General features: G+C 46.4%; 1 protein-coding gene across 2 annotated transcripts in view; it reads left to right on the forward strand.

The window, feature by feature from the left end:
- The window catches only part of usp6nl (USP6 N-terminal like), a 51,541-nt gene continuing 32,407 nt past the window's right edge, over positions 1 to 19,134 (forward strand). Inside the window, exons 1-2 of one of the 2 annotated variants that reach the window (XM_026326689.1) lie at positions 1 to 133; positions 8,216 to 8,322. In XM_026326689.1, coding sequence (XP_026182474.1) covers positions 8,319 to 8,322 — 4 coding nt within the window. In that variant the 5' untranslated portion in view covers positions 1 to 133; positions 8,216 to 8,318. Of the gene's footprint in view, positions 134 to 1,427; positions 1,569 to 8,215; positions 8,323 to 19,134 lie in introns of those variants that run through there. The other variant, XM_026326688.1, reaches the window with a different exon arrangement.

The raw sequence follows: 19,134 nt of genomic DNA on the forward strand, positions 1-19,134 counted from the left end.
CACGCCCCGCAGGCATGGACGTAAACACATCGGGATTTCAAATAGTCCGAAAGTCTCATGTGCAAATGTTTGTTGAGGAAGAAACGAAGTTGACACGCGCGTCAGGCCTCGGGCGAACTCACGCAGCGTCCAGGTGAGTAACTCTGGATGGACGCGCAACTTTTGTGCGTTCAAACCCCGCAGAGCTGAGCTGCGTGTAGGCGCACGTCGAACAGGTCGTTGAAATGGAGAAAGGTAACAGGTGTGGTCCCAGGCCTGGTCTCGGTTCAGCTCAGCCCTCGGAACACGCTCCCTGTGTGTTTCTGGCTGAAGTGAGCAGCTTTGTGTCTCTGTGTCGGAGGGCACCCAAAGGAGACTGCAGCTTTAAAACTTCTAAAGACCCTTTTTAAACCGAAATCAGGCCCGTCTCTGTCCCTGCCCTCTCTAGGGTCACATGCAAGACCAGAACCTTTTAGGTTGAGATGATAGGAGCACCTGCCCTCCCTCCATCGCCTGGAAGAAAATTTGCAAATTGTTCAGAACCAGATTTAAGACACTGGAAATCCCTTTTCCCCAGAAACATGACCCCAACAGCCACAGTCGTCCCAGTTTTACCTTTTGTTTCCAACCTGACCGGGAACTTCTCATCTTCAGACCAACTTCAGTCTGGTTCTGATTCTCCAACAGTTTTTACCTCCTGATCCTTCCACGTCCAGTTAGTTTGAAATATAAAGCTGCAGATCTTTGTAGTAAAACTGTACATGTTGGATTGATATAATTATATTGTCCATCCGGTTTTCAATAGAGGGGACCAGAACACCCGGACTCAGTAGATCCTCCACGTGTAGACCCATATTCAGTTGTTCTTCCAATATATATGAAAGTGATGTTTGACTAACTCATGATTCACGGTGGTTTAATGGAGGATCAGTCATTAATCCATATCAACATGAAGATCATTGATCCTCATTCCCATTACGCAGAGATCCGTGTATTGATCCGCGTCTCTATAGGGACAACAAAACGTGCCCTGTTGGAAACATGACGCGTGTGCGCGTTTCCTTCCCTGGTGTTTCCCTTCATGACTCGGTTCATCAGAGAAAATATTTCCAGGCTCGATCCTCAAATGAAATGAAATGAACTTGTGCGTAACTGAAATGCGCCTTAACTTGGTCGCTGATCAATAAACGCAATTAAATTTGAATTAATCGTGAACCAACATGAGTTGGCTCCTTATTGGAAGGTGTCGGGGCTTTGCCTTCAGTTTATTGAATAACTCCTGTGTTTGTTAATTATTTTATTTTCTTATTTATTATTCTTGTTGCGCGCACGATGCGTTTGTTGGTACCGGACTGCTGTAACGGTTGGGTGGTCCCGGACAGTGTGCGTGAGCGCTGCAGCAGCTGCAGCTCAGATCAGCCCTGCGGGCGGCGCTTTGCTACCTGGTTCAGATCCCGCACGGTTCCCACAGAGTTTGCGAAGTGCTCGGGACTTCCTGGTACGGGACCGTGGACGTGCTCCGCTCCAGTTCTGCGGGGGCAGCTCCCGCAACGGTGTGACCGGGCAGGAGCCGCCGAGTGGAGAGCAAGGTGAGCCTTGCGGGACTCGGTCCGTTAACGTTGGCGCACACGGGAACTTGTCGAGGTCCTGAAATGCTGGACTCGGTGCGGACGGTGGCGTTACCGCATGGACGGTCACGGTAGCTGCTCGAAACGGGACCGAATTTGGCGCCGGGTCCGTTCAGACGTTGTTTGGTGTCTTTGCGGAACAGTTCGGGTTGTGTGGTTGTTGTGTTTTATTACTGTGAACTTTGTGCTTATTTGTATTCACCGAGGCCTAATCTAACCAAACCCACCACTGTGGAGCTAGCAGCACAGGACAAGAAGACTTCCGGTTCCATGCTACAAAATAAGAGCGTGCCTTTGCATTGGGGATTTGTGTTGGTATGTGCATGTGTGTAGATAATTAACTGAAAATATGCTAAACAGTATTAAAAATAATACATTTGTCCACAAAACCTTCCTGTTTAAAACAAAAACTTTAACACAATTTAATGTCAGTTTTAGATAAAAGCAGAAATACTTCAAGGCTTTTGTAAAAATATCATTTTGAACATGTTAAACCTAAAACTTTTATGAGGCAGAGATTTTTGTTAGTGTGACCAAATCACAAATCTGCTTCAAAGGGCCTTTTACAGTCTGTACAGCACCTGTGTTCTTGACCCTCAAACCAGGTGATGAAGGCCCCTAAAGTCCTTTAACCCCCTTTATTCTCAAATTAATTAAAATAAATGACCAAAGAGTGAAAGCTGCTCATCTGGTGCCTGTTATTGTTGCTGCTGGTGGTTTAGTATCATGCCAGTTAGTAAAATGTTTGAGGCTTCACACAAGTGTTTCTGTAAAGTAGAAGAATATATATGAAAAGTGATCAGGAGAAATTAAAGCATAATTTAATTTATAATTTGATATCTTAGAGGACAACCCTTTTGTAGTGTAAATAAAAGCTTATAACTTTATTTTAACTCTCCTTATTTTATTTTATGGAAAATGTGACCGTTCGATGGGTTCAGCTCTTATTTTGGAGGATTGTTGAGCATTGACGCGGCCGGACAACCAATCGCAGCTTCGCGTTGGCGGTGACGGCGAGCTCCGAGGCTCGTGATAGGCTGTGACGCCTGTCAGTCACATTAAAGAGCTGCGGGTAAATGAGCGGAGAAGCGAGATGTTTGCGGTGGAAAACGAGAATAAATGCGGTTAGAAACAGCAGGTGCGTGGACGCGGTTTTTACTGGGCTTGTGTCTAATAAATGTGACCAGTGTGTGTGGTTTTTTTTCTGCCTCACGATAGAGGGGAGAGTTACCTTTGAGCAAGGTGCGGGCACGCATACTGGGCCAATTCTTTTCAAAATAAAAGCGTGAAACGTGTCAGTTTCAGGGGTTACAATGTTATATATGTGTGTGTGTTGGTCACTAAATGTCTGGGACAACATGAAAATTTTCATTATTGAACATATTCAATAATTATATCAACTTGGAGGAAAGCAAAGATTTGTAATGATTGTTCACTATAAGTATTCTGTTATGTAAATATCAGAAAACATGATTCTTAAAGCTTCAAAACTGTATATTTTAAACAAACCTCTGTAGAACTATTTCACTAAACCGCTATTTTAAAAAATATTTTATCTGTATTCATCGATAGTAGAGTGGTTTTAATTTGAAATCTGGTGGCAGGAAACCGCATACTTTAATGTTATGGACTTGACGGTAATGTGTCTTTCAAACCTTCCTATCCCACTTCAGGATAATGCGGCTTAAAATGCAGTCAGGGATTTGGGAGTTTGGAAACGCAGTAGTTTGTTCTGCTGTGACTGAAAGCTTGTTTTAAGACCAGGAGCCTTGTAATGTTTAAACCACAGGTGGGACTGCAGTGTTTACTACGAGGTGGGGGGTAAAGTTTGACCCCCAGTAGCTTATCCAGCAAAACACCCACAATCTGAGGCCAAAATCAGCCCTTTAATCACAGAAACCTGTTTTTCCTCTGCAGGGCTCGGTCCTCGTCATTAAAATGATGGCTTACATCTGACTTCAGCTCTTTAGTTTTGGTCTTCTCCCACAGAGCTCGGGTTTTCAGAAATAAGCGGCGTGTCAGGATGCGTCAGGGTCAGAGTATTCGCTTTATCAGCTTTTATTTTCAGCCATTGTGTCACTGCTGCTGAGTTGCTTTTCTGGGATCAGCCGTTTCAAAGCTCTGATGCAAAACAGAGAGAGAGAAGCGACATTCCTGTGAAAGGCAAGTCCTGCTGTCTTACTGCTGCTGTTCGTGCACTGTGGGGAGGAATAACACGAACTGAAGTTTGCGTTTTGAGCATTAAATCCGTCCGTGTCGGAGCGTTTCTTTGGCACTCGTGCCTGCAGACTTTACTGCACCGTGGCTGAAGTAGTTGCATCTTCCAGTATTTCTGCAGCAGCTACTATCCAGCCTGTTGTTGTGTGTTTTAGTGTGGATTGTGTAGAGGCAGACTTTGGAGGAACTGTGAAGTGAGACGCTTCTGTGTTTTGTTTGGTGGTGACAGAGATTTAAAAGTACATCGAACAGATCTGACATGTTGTTGCTGAAGGTTTAGGAACTGATGATTTTAGGAAACAAAGAGTCTGCAGCCTCTTCCTGTCTGTCAGTGTGTTTGCTGTATTTTGGATTTATTGATCCAACAACAACAAAAAAGCAATTTGATAAGGTTGGACACATCACAGAGCCGCCTCTGTAGCAAACACTCAGGGATTAGATTGATATGGATCTTTTTCTAACAGTAAACAATCAAACTCCACAGTGTCAGATTTGATCTGTGCAGGCTTTGACCTCAAACCACGAAGCCGTCAGAGAGCAGCTCCTACACAGCTGCTTCCTGGGCCTGAAGCTTGTTGCTGCAGCATTTGGAGTTTAGAGATCTGATTAGTCTTCGTGTCACCGCTGCACCGTTGCTAACACTTGACCTTTGTACACAAAGCGTCTTGCTGACTTTATATGTCATCGCTGCAGTGTGTGGCATTTTAAAACCTGCTGATTGGGAGGCACATTTGCACCCTGCTAATAATAGTTCACTGTGTCCTCCCTCTTGACGTTCATAGTCTGAGCTCCTGGTGTGGATGTTGGACCATCAGGAGCAGCTTCTGGACTGTCGTATCCAAAGATATTCTTGTCGGACAAGCAGGAACAAAGTTTCAGTTTGATTAACTGATGGAATAATCCACCAATTTTTTTTCTCTGTCCAGTCGCTGTTGTGCTTCTGTCCTGATTGTCCTCACAACTGTGGTTTCCGCATTAATTTATTCACGTAAACATCCTGCCCATATTAGGTAAAGGCAAAATGTGCGACTGATCCCAAATGGTTCCCTGGTGCAGAGATGGAGGCTGCTGCTGGATCAGTGACAGAGAGGAAATGGAAAAGCCCTGCAGTCGTCAGGGTCAGAGCCACAGATGAGTTCATCTCCCCGTTCTGTCCCGTCTCTCTCTGTGCTACAGCATCTGCACAGCCTCCTCAGGAACTACTGAGAGTGTCTGTGTGTGTGTCTGTGTGTGTGTCTGAAAGGGCAGTGTATTTGTCAGCCTTCCCAAACTGAACAGCAGGTTTTGTCCATCTTAATGTCTGTAACACAGCAACAAAGACTTTAATACGCCTCTGCAGTCTTTGTCTGCTGTTTGCACCTTTATCTTTTATACCTCTCTCTCTCTCTCTCTCTCTCTCTCTCTCTCTCTCTCTCTCTCTCTCTCTCTCTCTTTAGAAGCTGGAAGCACCAAATATTTGGATATTTGACATTTTGCTTTAGAAGTGTTGAAATTTATTATTCTCCTATGGAGAAAAAAGCAAATCTCATTTCTCTAATGTGTACAACAGCTGATGCTGTGTTACCTTTGGACAGAGCCAGAGTGGCTGTTCCTCCTGTTTGCAGTCTTTATGCTCGGCCAAGTGAACTGGCTTCTGTGTTTATATTAACTGTACAATCAGGAGAGTGAGTGGTATTGATCTCCTCATCTAACTCTTCACAAGAAAGCAAAGAAGCGTGTGTCCCAAAATGTGGAACTGTTCCTTTAAAACGGCACCAAACGCCTGTTTCTCTGTGAAACCTGCAGGCAGGTCAGCTGGAATCTGATAAAGCTTTCAATGCACTGCAGCAGGCAGTGCACCCACATACCAGATGTAGTCCACACACACACACACTCACACACATTCCCTCACTGCTGTCCGGACCTTGGCACCAAGCTGCTGTTGCTGCCGGTCTTTATTGGCGGCTGATCCCTGCTGGCTCAGTCCTCCGCTCTCTCTTTTAATGCCCAGCTTCAGAGCAGCGGTAGCAGCAGCAGCACACGGCCCAGCACCAGATGCTGAGCTGCCCTCTGGCCTGTGTGAGTGTGTGTGAGACACAGAGCTGCACTGGCTCCTGACCCTGCCTCACATCTAACTAACCTCATGTCCAACAAACGCTCTGGTGTCTGTCCAGGGTGAGTTCGTGAAGTCTGATACAGATAATTTGGGGTAAATCCGCCACCAGCTGCCCGTTGTCTGCTGTGACGGTCGGATGTCAGCGGGTAGTTTATGCACTTGAGGGAGCTCTAACCAGTCTGAGGTTACATGGTTAGCACTTACACGTCCCTCACAGCTGCTGGTCTGCTGGGTTCAGAGCAGCAGGACCACAGAGGCCTGTTTGTTGGTTTGATAGGCTGCTGTCAGTAGATCATAGACTGAAGCTGACACTGATGAGTGTGTCGTACTGCAGCTCTGTGCGTTTTATTTAGCTTATGTATATTTGTGTTAAAGCCATACGTGTGCTGAGACCACGTGTGTCGACGTTGAAGTAGCGTCTGGAGCAGAGAGGAGCGAGTACTGGACTGAGATGATTGCTGATGAGTGCTAATGCTGCTGTGTGTGTGTGTGTGTGTGTGTGTGTGTGTGTGTGGGATTCAACATTAACATAAATTCAAACAGACCGTGTTGTGTTTACAGCCTCAAAGTGGCACAGAAATGACTGCAGGTTAATTGATTTTTCGTGACCTTGCAGACGTACCTGAAAGATTTGTAATTACGTCCTTGTCTATAAGTGTAATTATGTAAATTGGATGTGTAGCTGCAGTGAATTATCACTGTCACCTAATCTGGTCATGTTCACTTTGTTTGTTGTTTAGGCGTCCAACACTTATAGGATGTTACAAGGCTCAGACTGAAGAAACTACAAAAAGTTTATCTGGTTTTTATGGCCTGGCTTTTAGTTTTGACTGATTGTTTAATCAATAAACTGTAAAACTCTTTAAGACTCCAGTCAGTCACAGATCTGGATCCATCAGCCTCAGACCAGCTGGACCCGACTGAGCGCGGCTGGTTGTGGACTGTAGCTTCAGTCTTGGTCTCAGGCTGGTGTCCCAGATCAGGGGTGGACATATGGTGGATCTAATCCCAGGTCACAGTCTGAGACCTCGCTTCGTACACGCTGTCCGTCTTCCTAAAGCGGCTGAGCTGAGAGTTTTAAACAGTCGTACGTTTGTTGTTCAGACTCCCTTCCAGTCTGGACTCTGGACTGTAATAAAGTCCTATGATGCTGTTTTATATTTAGTTAGTCTGCTTCTTGTTTCCTCTGTGCAGACTGATGATTCACTGCATGTGTAGAGTTTTCACATTTACCTGCTGAAAGTAGAAAGTTTCTCTGCTCACCAACATTTACAGTGAGTTTGGAGGCAAATCATAACTTAGCCGAGCATGATGGGAAACCCTGAACACACCAGGAGGCGTCTTGTGTTAGCTGTTAAAGTGTCCTGGCTGGGACCGGCTTCAGCCTCTGTATCAAAACACTGCCGTCGACTGCCTGCTGCGTATTAATTCTGCCAGTTACCCGTCGGAGCCTGGACAGAGGAGGAAATGTTCAGCGAGGAAATGTTCAGCGAGGAAATGTTCAGCGAGGAAATGTTCAGCGAGGAAATGTTCAGCGAGGAAATGTTCAGCGAGGAAATGTTCAGCGGCGTCAGTGTGAGTGAATCTCTGCTCAGGTTGCTGCTCTGCTTCTTTCTGCTGACCTGGGCTGCTTTAGCTCGCAGCCCCGGAGGATATTGGATTCTCCAGCATCTGCAGTAGTCGCGCTCATGGCAGCATGGAGGGAACTTCATTTCTGCATCACCTGCGTCATCCCCCCCCCCCGCGCCTTCCTGCCCACCCTCCCTCCTCTTCCTCCTGCAGGCATCCGCCGAGTGATCAAATTATGTGTTATTACCACATAGCTTCATCAGATTACTGTTATTAAGTCCAGTGACCAGGCCACTTCTAATGGACGGGTGCACACACACACACACACACACACACACACACACTCGAGGACACCTGACTGCATTTGTGTCCTTAGTTTAGGTGATTTATCATTTTATGTCTAAAGTGTCAGAAAATAGTCAAATATTTATATGTGGTGGTTTGTTCGTGTAGTTTTAATTGTCTGACCAAAGATATTCTCACGTTTGAGAAGCTGGAAGCAGAAAATCTTTGTCTTCACTTGGTAAATAATTTAAATGTTGAATCATCGTGCTCCTCCAAAACATGACCATAATGCAGATACTCTCAGAAACTGACGCTCCAGTGTGGATTTTACTAGAAGCCAGTTTCTCAGTGAGGAAACTTTGTGGTGTCGCTGTGGTTCAGTGGACATTGTGTGGCAGATATGGTCATATGTTTGTTTGTTTTTTTCTGGTTTCCTCCTCAGGTCATGAGTGCCTCTAGGAAGGACCCAGTGGAGAAAAACCTCACCTGTCCAAAGCCCTGCCCTCCCTGGGCCTCGCCCTGCTCCCCACCCCTGGACTCCCACTATGAGTAAGTCAGAATTTTTAATTGTTATTGGTTGTTGGACTCGTTGAACGCTCTGTTCCACTGATGCTGCCCGGATGTTTCTGAAGCTTTTGTCAGTTATTGGACCCATGAAAGTTTGGTCAGGATTAGGGTTTGTGTGTTTCAGGTTCGAGTCTGCTTTGGCAGCGTAGAGCTCCGTGTCTCTGCGGTAGATTGAGCTTTGTGCCGTTTCTGTTCGGTGAAACCAGCAGCAGCGTCTGACTCTGGCTTTCTGGTTCCTGCAGTTGAAGGGGGTCAGTGTGTTTTGGACTGAACTCAGTAGTTTGGTTTTGATACTTCATGTGGGTGTAGGTTTCTGACCTGGACCTGGACAGGAAGGAGATTTGGACTCCACAAGTCAGTGGGAGCAGGAAGCTTCAGACTGATAGAAGATATTATCACACACACACACTTTGCACCTTTGGCCAACACAACAGAGTATTTGTAAAATAACACACACACACACACACACACACACTGTATCTATTACCCCCATGTTCATTTGCTTTGATATCAGGCACGTTTTCTATCCCCCCCCCCTCAGCTCACTTCAAAGGTTAGATGAGAGCCAGTGCTGTTAACTCATTGTGTGCCATTCACCTCTGTAGCGTTTCTCTGTGCACGTGCGTGTACCTGGGTACCTGGGTTACCGGGGCAACGCAGCACATGTGAGGCGTTTACTGGAAGGCAATTGGATTAAGGAGACGCTGCTGAAAGGGGAGCGCTGAGAGGTTTAACCCGATTACTGCCTTCGCAATGCCAACCGCACACACATGCCAACGCGCACACACACAAGTGTGTGTGTGTGTGTGTGTGTGTCGGGTGGTCGATCTAATTGATTGTGAGTGATGAAAATGTAGGAAAGTATGATTGATGAGCCGAATGGTGTAACAGCAGGAAATGGCCCCAGCAGATTGGCAGTTTAGCTGTTGCTCCTTCTTTGGAAACCTGTGTGTGTCTGTGTGTGTGTCTGTGTGTGTGTGTGCGTGTGTGTGTGTGCATGTGTGTGATGATGATCTGAAGCTATAGAAAGATTAGAAGTTGAATAAAACCAACCATGGTCAACATAAGTAAACCATAATAAGATGAGCAGCAGGAGAAGGAAGTCTGAGGAGAGGAGTCGGTCCAGAAGTGGGCTCAGAATAAAGCAGCAGGAGAAACCAATGAGATGTGCGATGTTGGTGCTGGTGTTCTGGGGAAAAGGCTTTTATGTGTTTCATTATTTATCCCAACCTTTGATAGACTCAGCCTCTCGCCTGGAGATGGCTGATGATATCCTGAGCTAATTACCTTAAATACCTCTCTACAAAACACACAACCAGTAAACACACACAGGGCCGCGGGCCGGAGTAGGGCGGGGTCTGTTTCCGCTAACGGGTTTAACGAGGACGGGTGTCTCCCTTCAGATGCTCCGAACGTTAGAGGAAAGTGAAGGAAGGAACGAAAGAAAGAAAGAATCTTTATTCTGTTGTTTCAGTGAAAACAGACTGAAAGCTGTTCTCCCTTTGGACTACATGGTCTGGTCTGGTCTGTTCCCAAAGTTTCTCCCCGACTGTCAGAATATCTTTTAGAAAACAGACAGTGCCAAAAACAGACACACACAAACTGGACGTTGGAGATCTGTGACCTTCTGCTCGGTCCACCGTCGCCTCAGGCTGGATGATTAAATAATCGTGTCTGTGAATGGGAGAAGCTGTTTGTGTTAGAATTCACTGTAGGTCTGTCTGCAACAAAACTCCCAGCTTCCCCCTCACAGCCTCGCTGTAGGAAGCACAGTGATGACAGATGAGGAAGAAACACACACACAGACTTTGTATTGTTTTATTGGTGCTGTGTAAACAGGCTGTTGGAGAAGGATAGTCGCTGCACCAACACTCAGACGGACAAACACTCAAGTTTCAGGAAATATTCAGATCGGCAGCAGCAGATAAATGTAATAGATGTTGAATATTTCTGTCTGAAGTAACAGTTTAAAGTATAATATAGTTATATAACAGATTGAAGTACAGTACTTCAGTAACACCTTATTTAGATGCATTTTACTGCTTTAAAAAAAGAAATTAAATCTTCAGTGTTTTTAAAATATCAGATTTATCCACCAAACTGACTCTGCTCTAGTGGTCAGTGTTAAATCAGCAGCCTGATAAATTTTGAATTGATAACATTTGAATATTCTGATCCTTTATTAGAGCCAGGCCTTAAATGTGAAAGTTATTCTGTGTTGTCACTTCTGGACGCTGGAAAAGTCTCAGTTTAAGTTCTGAGCTCGCGGCTAAGAGGGTTGAGGAGCACGTGAGTGTGCAGGCGTGGACTGGTGGCTGCAGAGTCACATGCCTTTCACTTATTCCCACACACACACACACACACACACCTCCGTCATCTCTCCCTGATGTCACCGGGTGGAGTGCTGGGCACACAGTGTCTGGGTGTGGTGCAGGATAATTATCTCCTCAGAGCTTCACCGGGCCTCCACCTGCTGGACTCCACTGTGGTTTGCTTTGGCCACCTTCCTGCTAGACCTGCGGTGTGTGTGTTGGTCGGCCGAGCACGAGGCTGTAGCCTGGTTCACTGTCGTACAGTCACACGTGTTCACACCTCAAGCACAGACTTTGTGCAGGAAGAGTCTGCCTGAGCCCCCAGGACACCTGCCCTGCAGAACAGTGTTAATAATTCAGAGTTTTCCAAACCCAGGAACCTGCCAGTTTCCGTTTTGATGTTAATCACACAGAGGAGGAGGTTCTTCGTGGGTCAGCTACACAGTTTCATTGTGGTTTTCTGCAGGTGTATAATTGAACCGAAGCAGCACAGTTGTCGTCGTCGGCTTCCTCTAAACTCCTTTCAGACTTGCTCAGTGCTGTTTGCTTTGTGCGTTTGCTCGGTTGATGACAACACGTTTCGACCCGCACTTGAAGGCGGCGTTTGTTGTTTGTTTTCCTGTTAAACCCATAAGCCCCGTAGTGACGACGGCAGGTCTCCTGGTGTGAAACGTGTCTCGTGTCTGCCCACAGAATGACTCCAGGCTCATTTCTGGGAGGATTGGAATTAGTTTGTTCACAAAGCACCTGAGGAAAGACGACGGTTTCGGCTTGTTGTTGTTACACAGGTTGTGCGACTTTATTAGCCTGCCACGCTTCCTCCACTTCAAAGCCTCCACTTCACTGTGAATTTCAACTTCAGTAGAGATCATGGATTAAGATTAGTCCGGATTTTAAAACGGACGCCATGCTGCTTTCATTAAAGCCACGGTGCCAGATCCACATCTAAGGTCTCCCGCAGAACGGAAACAGGCAGGCTGTGGTGGAGGAGGAAGTCTGGTGTGACATTAAGATGTGACAGATGTGATAAACACTGTATTTTCACTGCAGCAGCTGCATGACATCACATCTGTGCTGTGCATTCCCACAATGCTACATTCTGTAGTTTTTACATGGACCTTTCTCTCGATCTTACAAATTAGATTTACAAGTGATTTTCCACTTTTTAACCGGTTTGATATCATTTTAGACTTTATGTTTTCACCCAGTGTTAGTCTCAGCTCAGAGAGCAGGGAAATACTTTGAGCGTCTTGTGGACAGATGTTTGTTTAGCAGCTGATCAGGAGCTTTGGATTTACCTTTTAGGACACTTTGAAAAATTACTGCTTGTGGCTGAAAACTTAAAAAAAAAAGTAAAAGTAAAAACTGTGGAACCAGCAGTTTGACAGATCAGCATCACCACAAGGTCCAGTTAACAAATGGGCCTTTGGAGTCTGCGTGGTGTGTTCAGGTGCCTATCAAGTGACCAATAGCAGGAAATTAAAGTCTCCTGCGGCTGTTTTCGGTCTGCTCCATCCTCTTCTCTACACAGCCCTCCTCCCTGTGTCAGTATTTGTGCGTAACGTGTGGTGAAATGCGGTTTGTCCATCTCCCTCTCTGTCCTTTGCTGAATGGTGACTGATGCTGCTGGATGTGTGTTTGTGCTGACTTATCAGAGGAGCTGGGTGGGGGTGGGTTACAGGAAGGAAGCCTTGCTGGGATACGATTACATCTCCCAGTAAACAGGCGGCAGGAAGTAATGGATCCAGGGGCCCTCAGGGCATCAGTGTGTACGTACCGATGAGATTTGATGAGTAACACACTGTGACACACACACACACACCCACACACACACACACACACACACACACACCCTGATACGCTACATACCTGAACACATCCTCACCTGCACGGTACATACTTAGTGTGTGTGTGTGTGCGTGTGCGTGTGTGTCAGGGACCTCATGTTGAAAATCATCACTGTTCCTGTCAGCAGTGATTCACTTTGATCGATTATATATCGACTGTAGAAGTGATTAGTCCGACTTTGAGGAAACCTGAAGCCAAAAAGACTGTGAGGGGACTTTTGTCTGGGTTTGTAGGGTGTAGTGGTTTCACTAAAGGACTGCAGTTTGCTCCGATGGATTTGGAACAGTTTTCAGTTTTTAGGCCGCCCAGCTCTCCTGTACACTGATTTCCAGGTGGTTGATGTGGTGCATACAGTGGCATGTTCAGCAGCGCACAGAGCAGAGAACGAAGCCGTAAATTACAAAGATTTGACTTGAGGGATACGGAGAGCTGCAGCTGAAATGCTGCACTGCTTCAAACTGGTGAATCGTTTCGCCCAGTAAACGCTGATAAACCCACAGAGGAGGATCTGACTGCAGGTCAAATGTTTGGAAAGGACAGAAGCTGTTCTGTTCAAACAGTCTGTCTCAACTTTTTGGGTAAAAACTGTATCATCCAGTGACGTTTTAAGATAATTGCACAAGGAAAATGTGAATCTGCCTTTCTCTCTCTCTCTCTCTCTCTCTCTCTCTCTCTCTCACACACACAAATTACGGCATTTCCTCATCACAAGCTTTTCATGGCCTCTCTGTTTGGTTGCCATGGCGACCCGAGCCATGCCGCTGCTTGCGGCGGCAGCCCTCCCGCTCAGAAAGTTTAGTCCGTCAATACCTAATGTCTGGACAGATGAGATCTTTGCCGCGTTTGAAACGTGGAGTGAATTCGCTCAGACGTCGAGTTCACGTTTGTGTCTTCAGTCCAGCCGAGTCTGACGTGTGATGTGTTTTATTGGCAGGTGTTCAGACTGTTGTGTGGTGCAGGTGTAGGATTATGAAGAGTCACATGATTTGGACACACACCATGATTTGGTGCTGACACTAATTAATTATCGTCAGTTATTTTCATACTTAATTGTTTCTGTCTTCAAATTGCTTGTTGTCCAAAAAGACTTTTAATAAAATCAACTAGTGCTTGTCCCTTTAACCTGACGCCACCTGGACCAGTGACCTCACAGTAAAACCAGTGAGCACGTCCACATCGACCAGCGTCAGGCAGGATGCACCTGATTGGCTGTTGATGTGTTTCAGTTTCAGTAGAACAGAGAGGGCCGGCATGGAGCATTGTGGGTAATATTCGTCGACTCCCACGCTGGTGTCGTAGCCACCAGGGTCGTGTTATCGTAAATCTTCGGCTGTCAGACGCTGCATCTGTCAGGTCCAGGCTTCCTCTACCAGCTGTTTATTTTGCCATCGACTTGGAAACATCACACACACACACACACACACACACACACACACACACGTCTGTTTGCTGTGTGGAAGTTTTTGAATCTCCCACCTCGTCATGGCTGCTCACTGGGAGGGGGGTCATGCAGGCCTGGGAGAGGTTAGTCGTGGGGGAGTCCTGGCGCTTAACGTCGACTCCCAGTCAGACTTCACTGATTTACTGTGCCTGTGCAGCCGCCTCTGGTTAGAGTGGCCTCTGGTTACAGTGGCCTCTGGTTAGCGTGGCCTCTGGTTACAGTGACCTCTGGTTACAGTGGCCTCTGGTTACAGTGGCCTCTGGTTAGCGTGGCCTCTGGTTACAGTGACCTCTGGTTACAGTGGCCTCTGGTTACAGTGGCCTCTGGTTGGAGTGGCCTCTGGTTACAGTGGCCTCTGGTTGGAGTGGCCTCTGGTTACAGTGGCCTCTGGTTACAGTGACCTCTGGTTACAGTGGCCTCTGGTTGGAGTGGCCTCTGGTTACAGTGGCCTCTGGTTACAGTGGCCTCTGGTTGGAGTGGCCTCTGGTTACAGTGACCTCTGGTTACAGTGGCCTCTGGTTACAGTGGCCTCTGGTTGGAGTGGCCTCTGGTTGGAGTGGCCTCTGGTTACAGTGACCTCTGGTTACAGTGGCCTCTGGTTAGCGTGGCCTCTGGTTACAGTGACCTCTGGTTACAGTGGCCTCTGGTTACAGTGGCCTCTGGTTGGAGTGGCCTCTGGTTACAGTGGCCTCTGGTTGGAGTGGCCTCTGGTTACAGTGACCTCTGGTTACAGTGGCCTCTGGTTACAGTGGCCTCTGGTTACAGTGGCCTCTGGTTACAGTGGCCTCTGGTTGGAGTGGCCTCTGGTTACAGTGACCTCTGGTTACAGTGGCCTCTGGTTGGAGTGGCCTCTGGTTGGAGTGGCCTCTGGTTGGAGTGACCTCTGGTTACAGTGGCCTCTGGTTGGAGTGGCCTCTGGTTACAGTGGCCTCTGGTTACAGTGGCCTCTGGTTGGAGTGGCCTCTGGTTGGAGTGACATCTGTTTAGTTTGAACTCTAGAACATTTACTCCTTCATTTTCTGTTTATCTGGCCCTTAAAAACCTAAAAACAAAGGAAATAACTGTATCAAATCTAAAATATACCCACCAATAGTTTCATTATTGATTATCGATAGTTGATAAAATGCCATTTATGCCATTTCTAAGGCTTAATAGCCTTTAATTTAACAGTTTACTGTAAATTGTCACTGTTAGAAAATATTTGGCAGCTTCACTAAACTGAAATGATGAAATTATCGTCAACACTATTTTTCATCCAGCTCTGATAAGATGTTAAACTGCAGCTAATGATTATTTTCATTCCTCCGTAGTTTGTTTTCTCATTTAGGAGATTTATTGTTCGATCTGTCTAAAATCATAATAATCAGTTTATTATTATCAGATTACTGCCATAACAGACTAACAAATACTGACATCTTAGACTTTCAGCTGTAAATGCCTTCAGGACAAATTTATTATAATTATTTATTATTAGTATTATAATTTATTATATTCAAATAACATTGACCAGAGCTGAACTTAAACAGATGGGAAATGGGATTTTTCTGTCCTCCTCCAGAGGAGTTCTGCACACTTGGTCATAAATCAAGATTTTAAGGGAAGACAAATATTGATGTTGGATTGTTGTTATAGTTGGGAAGCACAAGCATCATAAAATAAGTTTTAATAGATGTTTTTAACTGGTGAGATAAGAAAGTGTGTGTGTGTGTGTGTGTGTGTGTGTGTGTGTGTGTGTGTTCAGTACCTTCAGTACCTTCAGTTCTGTAAAAGAAAAAACCCAAATGTGGGACAAGACTTACAGGAAAAGCAGCAGAGGAAGAATCTTCATTAGGTGAGATTATAATATGGAGAAACAGAACAACATTTAGTTAATGAAGAACAACAATCCCTTGTGGCTGTGGGAGGATTCCTCACTAAACACATCACACAACCACTTAAGAGTCAGTCGTGTGACGTTTGTTTATAGATGCTGGTTTGTGTTTTATGGGGCGCTGCAAAACTGCAAACAAACCACATAGAAAAATGCGTCAAATTAAACGTAACCATTGTGGCTGAAGGCAGACAAACCGCTCGACATTCAGCCAAACTGTCTGTGAGTCCGAACCAGCTGCAGCACAGAGGAGCGTTTCTGATGCACGTCCTTTGAGTTTCTGCAGGATTTTGGTAGAAAGCGTGACGTGAGGTTAACCAGCAGGGCAGGTGCTGCTGGACAGTGGAGCCCTAGCTGATGTTTGGCTGAAAAAGCTGCACACTTCAAACAGGAAATGACACGGGGAGGGCGAACAGGAAGCTCGAGGCAGAACGGTGATGTTGTTCCAGTGTTCTCTTTCCCGTCTGTTCCCGTTCCCTCGCTCGCCGAGGCACAACGCCAGGCTGAGAGAGGAAAGGGAGTGAGAGAGTCATGGAGTGGAGGGCATTCTGGGGAATCCCCCCTCCCCTCGGTGACGCCATCCACTGATACTAAACTGTTCTAAACTGGTCTCAACCCTCAAAATGCTGAGTCTGAACTAGGTGCCTATTGGCTCTGGGGGTGTGGGACTGAAATCTGCCAGACGATGAGTGATGAAACACGTCTCCGGTGGGATAATGTTGCTGCATATCTGTCAGAAGTGTAAGTAGACAAACCTTGGTTGTGTCTGTCGGTGTGTTTTGAAGCCAGTCTGCTCATCGGTGACCAAACCTCATGAATCCAACTTGTGCTTAGACTTTATGTGGCTGTGAAATCTCAGTTCTCGGGTCTGTGGAGCAATTTAGCTGCTTTCAGCTAAAATGCTTTGTTTTGGTTTTCTCCTCGAGCCACAGGGAGAAGCTGATTTCAGCAGGAAAGTTGAGAAACCCACCGCTGAGCCCAGCTGGTGAAAATACTGGAGCAACCGAATTTGGTGGAGACCCAAACTGAGCTAATAACAGTAGGAATATTGGATGCACACTGATCAATTGGTCAGAAACGAGACTTCTAATGTTTCCCTGTCTCCCCTACATGTTAGTAGTTTGTTAAAAGGCTTTTCCTCAGTATTGGTCACAGCTTGTTCCTGCTGCTGTATAAAATATCAGCAGTCTGTCCCAGTGCAGCTTTGCATCACCAGCTGACATGCATCTGCTCAAATCTGGTGAGTTTCTGTACATATTGTTCCCGTGCGAGGTGTCTCATAGGCATTCAGCCACAGGACTTTGAGAGCCAGGGTGCACTGAGGCGCAGCAGACGGCATTAATCAATGCGCGCAGAGTAATCAGCACCTGCCTAATTCAGTCCCCCTCGAACAAAACGCCGCCATCAGGACAACAGACGAGTGTGTGTTCTCTCTGCTGATACGTCTGTGAGATTTGTGTGTGCGCCGCTCGTTTACCAGCCACCGGCAATCGGAAACAAACCCCTTCGGAGAGACAGAGTTGGAAGAGGAAGACGGAGAGCGTGTGTTGTGTTAAAATTGGGGTTTGGTACTTTGGAGAGACAGAAGTTCCGATACGGGGCCAGAGAGGTGACAAAGGAAACACAGCTGTATTTGCCTTCTCCTCTGCCTTTCTTTGGTAAAATATCATTCTGTTCTTCTGTTTCACTGCACCTTAGTGTCTTTCATTGGAAAGTCCTTCCCCATTATCAGTCTTCAGTCTCCTGCTAATCAGCCAGCTGCCTGTGGTTTTTCCACCTGTGTGCAGTGTTTCTTCTCTCCGAGATCGAAGAGCCAATTGCAGCATTGACGATGTGTCAGTCGGCGGTCTGAGTGAGCAGACCTGCCGGTCTAGTTCCTATCTGGCCTGTTAGACTAAAGAAGCGGCGTATCGGCGTGTCTGTCCTTTCTCAGTCGGGTGGGTGCTGAGGTGAAGTCATGGAGGGTCGTATTGATCTAGTGATTGTGACAGCACCCCTGTGCCGCTGGTCCAATAGCAGGAGGCTGAATACTCCATCAATATCGTCCTGCCCCCCCCCCCCCCCCCCCCCCCCCAACGGCGACAGCAACTCGATCCATATCTCAGCAGGGGCCCCCAGCTCGCTCAGGTTCTCTCACGCTTTTCTTCATGACAATCCCTCCTGAAAACCAGAAGTTTAAAGGCAGTGAAAATGTCCAAAGATTGTATATTGATCCTTGAGGAGATGCTTTGCCAAAGTGAATTCAAGAGTACCCGTCCTGCTTCTGTTGTCGTCTGTTGTATCCTGGGCTTCGGGGCTGCTTTAGCCAGCCAGTCACATCAGTGTTTCGATGCCTGTAGTGTGTCAAGTTCAGTTGTTTTGTCTTTAAAAGGCCGTTTTACACTTCGTGTGGTCGAAGCCTAGAAACAGCAGGTCTGAGGCGGAGCGACAGCAGCCGCAGTCAGACCAGCAATGCAGTAATTGGACCGTCTGTCAAACGAATACAGACGCACTTCCTGACAAGGACAGGTGCATGCTGTAGCACACAGATTGTGAGTGTTTTGTGTGGTTAGAGGAGAAATGCTGAAAATGTGCGTGGCTGCGTATCGTATGTGCTTTTTCTCTTATTGTGACTCCAGCATTAGAAAAATGAACCGACAGCTGGTGCAGCTTCTCTCTGCAGGCTGCACTGTCCTTGACTCTGTGTGTGTGTGTGTGTGTGTGTGTGTGTGTGTGTGTGTGTGTGTGTGTGTGTGTGTGTGTGTGTGTGTGTGTGTCAGCAGGTATTTGAGCTCTTTGTAGATGTGCTGGCGTTTATAACAATCTTCCTAACAATCCTACAGTGTCGTACTTCAGTGTCGTCAAAGTGAAACAAGCTGTGTCATGTGTCGTGTCATGTGTCGTGTCATGTGTCGTGTCATGTCGTGTCGTGTCCTAGTGAGGATTCAGTAAAAGAAAAACAAATGTGAGGAGGAACTCTTTGTGTTTCTGTGTATCAGCAACCCGACTGGATTTTTAAATAAAACAGTACAACGACAAGGTGTGTGTACGCACCTGGAAGGTGTGTGAAGTGTTGATTTTGGCTCAGTTTATCTTAACGGTGCACGCCGCTGGGGCTGCTGGGAAGTGCAGTTTGGATTTGAAAGTAGAGGTTTGCTTTTTCTTCTTTTAATCGGGTTCATTAAACATTATTTGTTTATGTTGTTTATCAACGCGGCATCAAGTCAGAGCTCAGGAACATCAGCTGCTGCCAGTTAAACCCACAGGTCAACATCAGTGTGAAGAACATGCTCATTGGTTATTGGCCTGACTTTCACTGGAGAGTCCATGAGACACAGATGGAA

Source organism: Mastacembelus armatus, chromosome 23 (assembly GCF_900324485.2).
Source record: "Mastacembelus armatus chromosome 23, fMasArm1.2, whole genome shotgun sequence".
Classification (NCBI taxonomy): domain Eukaryota; kingdom Metazoa; phylum Chordata; class Actinopteri; order Synbranchiformes; family Mastacembelidae; genus Mastacembelus; species Mastacembelus armatus.